Source organism: Coregonus clupeaformis, chromosome 16 (assembly GCF_020615455.1).
Source record: "Coregonus clupeaformis isolate EN_2021a chromosome 16, ASM2061545v1, whole genome shotgun sequence".
NCBI lineage: Eukaryota > Metazoa > Chordata > Actinopteri > Salmoniformes > Salmonidae > Coregonus > Coregonus clupeaformis.
Genome location: NC_059207.1, coordinates 52,189,498 through 52,194,857, shown reverse-complemented (window position 1 = coordinate 52,194,857; position 5,360 = coordinate 52,189,498). Strand labels below are relative to the sequence as shown.

Here is a 5,360-nt window from a genome sequence, read left to right as displayed (position 1 = left end):
GCCAAGGTAGAACTGGGACATTTTCAGCTTCCAGGAATTGTGTACAAATCCTTGCATTATCATGCTGAAACGTGATGGCGGCAGATGAATGGCACGAAAATGGGCCTCACGATCTTGTCACGGAATATGTGCATTCAAATTGCCATAAACAAAATGCAATTGTGTTAGTTGTCCGTAGCTCATTCCTGCCCATACACCCACCATGGGGCACTCTGTTCACAACAGCAAACCACTTGCCCACACAAGCGATCTGACATATGCCCGGTACTGTTGAAACCAGGATTCATCCGTGAACAGCACACTTCTCCAGCATGCCTGTCGCAATCAAAGTTGAGCATTTGCCCACTGAAGTCGGTTACGACATCAAATTGCAGTCAAGTCGACGAGCACGCAGATGACCTTCCGTGAGACTGTTTAACAGTATGTGCAGAAATTATTTGGTTGTGCAAACCCAGTTTCATCAGCTGTCCGGGTGGCTTGTCTCAGACAATCCCGCAGGTGATTGTGGAGGTCCTGGGCTAGCGTAGTCTGCGGTTGTGAGGATGGTTGGACGCACTGCCAAATTCTCTAAAACGATGTTCGAGACAGCTTATGGTAGCAAAAATTACATGTAATTCTGTGAATTGCTCTGGTGGATATTCCTGCAGTCTGCATGCCAATTGCATGCTCCCACAACTTGAGATGTGGCGTTGACAACACCGACACATTTTTAGTGGGCTTTTATCCCCAGCACAAGATGCCCGCATAATACTCATGCTGTTTAACCAGCTTCTTGATATGCCACACCTGTCAGGTGGATGGATTATCTTGACAAATTAGAAATTCCCACTAACTGCGATGTTAACAAATTTGTGCACTGAGAAATTTGCTCATGGAAAATTTCTGGTATCTTATTTCTGCTCATGAAAACATTACGTTGCATTAATTTTGTTCAGTATAATTTATCACTTACTTTCACAGTAAACTATACTATCCAAACAACTTCACCCTGGGGATGGTAACCATGAAGGCAGGCGTGACCCACTGGCAGGCTGGGAAGATCATTATCTAAGGCCTATGCCATCCTGCAGAGAACCCACACATCCCATCACTGAAGACCTTGAGGTAAGATATGAGTCATACACACGGGATGATATTAAAGATTAAAACGCATCTTGATGACACGATTCCTCTCTAGGCTATCCAGAGAATTGGAGTTACAGATGTTTGAGAATGTAGATACACAGCATGCAGGAGGAGGCCCTGAATAACCAACCAATAAGCATGAATGACCCTATGGCAGTAGGCGTCAAGAAACTTGCCACCGGCAGACGTAGTGACCTCACAATAGCATACACACCTTGAGCAGTTTATAGATGTCAGAGAAATCAACCCTTTGTTCCTACATCCTTGACTCAACTATACTGTCATACAATCACCCGCATATGGTGCACCTTCAGCCCCTTGTCAGCTACACTTAGGTGAAACTAGTGAAAGCCAAGTCCAAAAACACAGCTCTCATATTGCCTTAAAAAAAATTAAGACCACTTTTAAAATATGATGCAACCAATGGTTGAAGGATTCTGACCCATATTGTAACAGACTAGCTAGACATCCCAAAGCCTTCAGTTCTACACCACCGGGCTTTAATTTTATATTAAAAGTATTAATAAAAATTGTTTCGAAAAATCCATGTCAGCATTGTGTACTCTTTAAAGGAACTTCGCTATTGTATTTAATCCCACTGAGTTCTTCACATTCTTCCAACTCAAACCTCGTCTCATTATTGCAGAAGCTCAATTTTCCCTGAAAAATGTATTTCAAATGCTGAGACCAGACCATTCCATGCCTTTCACATTTTATTAAGCCAAACAATGCAGTAGATCTTCACATTCGTTTGCTGATCCTCTTGTACTCGATGCCAGCTACAGTCATGGTCTGAAAAGAGAAATGATAATCATCTAGTGGATACATTTAATCATTACACTCGGTAAAGCCATGCCAGTAGAGTAGGCTTAGGATGTAATTAGAACATAGGTGGGAGCAACGGTTGAATTGCATTCATGGCACAGTCAAAGAACTTGATTTGTTAATGTATAAACAAACCCTAATATAGGTGTTTAGTGATCTCCCCATCCATATGCCCCAGACTCACATTGACAATGGTGTTTGCATCTGCCAGTTCTGTGACAGATTCGATCCCCTTCAGGGAGACCTTCAGCTTGTTACCTTCCCTCGTCACCGTAGACTGGAAAAAGTAGAGAAAGGTCAAACGTTACCTCTGAAAGCAGTGGTCACCAACCACCGGCAACTGGCGTCAATTTAACAGGCCAAAGTTGAATGGCCATTGTAGTGTATTAAGATTATGACCATTCTAGTGGAACCTGAGGGGATGTTTATTTTACTTCCAAAAGAGACGTTTTTAGGGTGACGCCCCAGGGGAGACAGGTGATTGGATAGCAGAGGGAGCAACCCATATTTTTGCATACCTTATAAGTATAGGCTAGACAAAAGAGGGGTTAGAACAGACAGATTATCTTTGGACACTGTTCTCCAGCCCGGCAGGGTCTGTAAACTCATGCTGACATCTTGTGATATAAATAAAACTTATAATCAAAGTACAGCCTAAGCGGACTCTTTGACAGCAATAATTACCAGCATTGACGCGATACTACACCATATATGGAGAAAACAGATCGTATGCAGCAGGTGTTAGTTGTGAGATGGAAACAGCTATAAAGTTACAAATGTGAGCCCAGTCACTGTGGAGCAGATTCTCTGCCAAAGAATGTCAGTCCTCCCACAGCGCACACAAGCTGGGGAGGGAACTTGACTGCTGATGGATATTGATATACTGCAACTACTAACCCAACATCACTGGGACCTGAACTAACTAACCATTTCACATCAGCTGAACTCAGTTAAGTTAGATACTGGCTGTACATGTAGAGAGATGGATAAATCTAGGCAGTTACTACATGGTATGAAACCTAGGCTGGGTTGTGACATGAACCACCCACCTTGACCTTCTCCCCGGTCAGTGTGTCAAGCTCCGCATCCTGGCCAATGGTGAAGCAGTTGGTGAGGACCTTTGTCCCGGTCGTGACAGTCACCTTGAAGTGGTCCCCAGTCTCCTCAATCTCAGAGATGCTCTTGATGTCTTTGCCCTTCTGGATAAGCTCATCAGAGAGACCTACATGAATGAGGCAGAGAGAGTCATGAACTGTGCTCTTTAGTACTACACAAATGTACTTAAGTGGGACATGAACTCCAAATTATAGCTCCAGAAGTGGAGCAAAAACAATGATCCAATATGGCAAACTCCCACATCAACACAATGAGAAAACGCATTCCCAGCTAGCACAACATTGTGAGAAATATAGGTTTCTAAGAGCATGGTTGTCCTATGGTCATTTTGCATACAACCTTCCCTCAACTTTCTGGCAGTGGTGCTTGGCATTGGAACATTCTCAGCACATTTAAGGAACTTAACAAGATAATGTTACTTTCTTGGCATTCCATTACTTTATCAGAACAGTTCCTGAAAGTTAAAACATTTAATTAAAAAGGTAAAGTTCTAGGAACATTCAACTAATTTGACATTGGGAATGTTCTCAAACTGTTCAGCGAACCTTAAACATTCTCCTGTGGGAATATCAGTACTTCAGCATAATGTTGTCTATAGGTTCTATTTAAAGTAATGTTCTCAGAACATAAACTTGACAGAAACCACAAAAACAGCGTTAAGACTATTATTGAAAACATAAATGCCGATCTCAGCGTTAACAGAACTCCATCCTCTCATTAGGTGTGTTGAGGTTTGTTGACTGCACCCACTAATTGGCCACACCTGATCTTAATGAGTGCTTGTTCCATATACATACGAAATTGACCCGCTTAGGAGTTTAAAAAAACCATTGCATGCAAACTCCATCCTGGTGGCACAGTGGACTAATTCCATGGATAAGGACAGAAGAGTATAGGTTTGAGTCTCAATGACACAAAAAAAAAAAGGGATAATTAATGCCTAAACAAAATAATTTCCATGGGTCCCATCTGTGCTTGAAGTTCAAAAACAGTTAACCCAACCTAGCAGTGTTAATAAAAGTCTACATTAAATATTCAGTTAAAGTTAATCAAAAACATACAAATTACCTGTAATTTCTCATTCTCAAAACATAAAGACATCCCAGGAAAACATAAGATGTTAACAGAACCTCCCTGCAACCTAAAACAAACATTCACAAAACAGCCTTAAGTCTATTTTCCAGTCGCAGAACATCAAAATGTGCTAGCCGGGTTTACTATTCAGAAGTAACCATTGCATCAGCAAACTTTAACCGTATTACTGATTCAGACTGAGAAAAGGACAGCTTCTGAAATTAACTCCCCAAGTCTAATCACACATGTACAAACACTACAGCAAGACTTACCAATAGCCTTCATGAAAGGCTCAAAGTTCTCATGTGTCTCCAGCTGGTATTTCCCTGAGAAAGACATGGTGACTATAAGGCAGTGAAGGTAAAGACAGCCACAGATCCCTGCTTGTCTTTATACCCTCATCTATCCAGCCCTGCAATCGTTAACTAACTAAAGGTGTCTACAATTGAGAACCCCTCCCCCTCCTATCTTCCCTGCTACTTACCTATAGGCACAGATCTAGGTTCAGCTTCCCAGCCAAGGGCAACTAATCTAGATTGCAATGGTCAACTTTATTGTACTCCCCTCCTCCCTCCTCATCCTCTCTTCTTCTTCTTTGGTGGTGTGAGTGATCATTGATCTGTATTGAAAATCAAGGCCTCCTCGACTCCTGATAAGAAAGATGATAAGCAGTGTCATCATTGTAATACAAGCATATGGATCAATCAACACATTTCAAATTTAACTTGACTTTATCTCCCTATCCCCTGTGTAGAAGTTCAACTAGGCTACACCTGCACTTTAAGTTGATTGAGTTGAGAGCTGTATTTGGCTCCCTGCACTGTAAAAAAGTTGAATCAATGTACAATTGTAAGGCAACTAGCTGCTATAGGATTGTGAGTTTGCTCCATTTACATTTTTACATTTTAGTAATTTAGCAGACGCTCTTATCCAGAGCGACTTACAGTTAGTGAGTGCATACATTACTTTTTTATTTTTCATACTGGCCACACGTGGGAATCGAACCCACAACCCTCCCCTACCCTGGACGTCGCCGGGCCAATTGGATTCGAACCAGGATCTCTAGTGGCACAGCTAGCACTGCGATGCAGTGCCTTAGACCACTGCGCCACTGTACAGTTTATGAGCATTGAAATAAAAAATACAAAGTCCACTTTTTTAACATGTAGCATTTCACTATCCCTCGTTTGATGAGAATAAAGTCCACCTTTTTAACATGT

General features: G+C 41.8%; 1 protein-coding gene across 1 annotated transcript; it reads right to left on the bottom strand.

Annotated features, from left to right (window-relative positions):
• Positions 1-1,825: 1,825 nt before the first annotated feature.
• Positions 1,826-4,515, bottom strand: LOC121585118 (fatty acid-binding protein, liver-type-like). The gene is made up of 4 exons (XM_041901474.1): positions 4,413-4,515; positions 3,000-3,172; positions 2,135-2,227; positions 1,826-1,917 (listed from the first exon to the last, which is right to left on the bottom strand). The coding sequence occupies exons 1-4, from the start codon at positions 4,477-4,479 to the stop codon at positions 1,867-1,869; spliced, it is 384 nt and encodes a 127-aa protein (XP_041757408.1). The 5' UTR covers positions 4,480-4,515; the 3' UTR covers positions 1,826-1,866.
• Between the last annotated feature and the right edge of the window lie 845 nt (positions 4,516-5,360).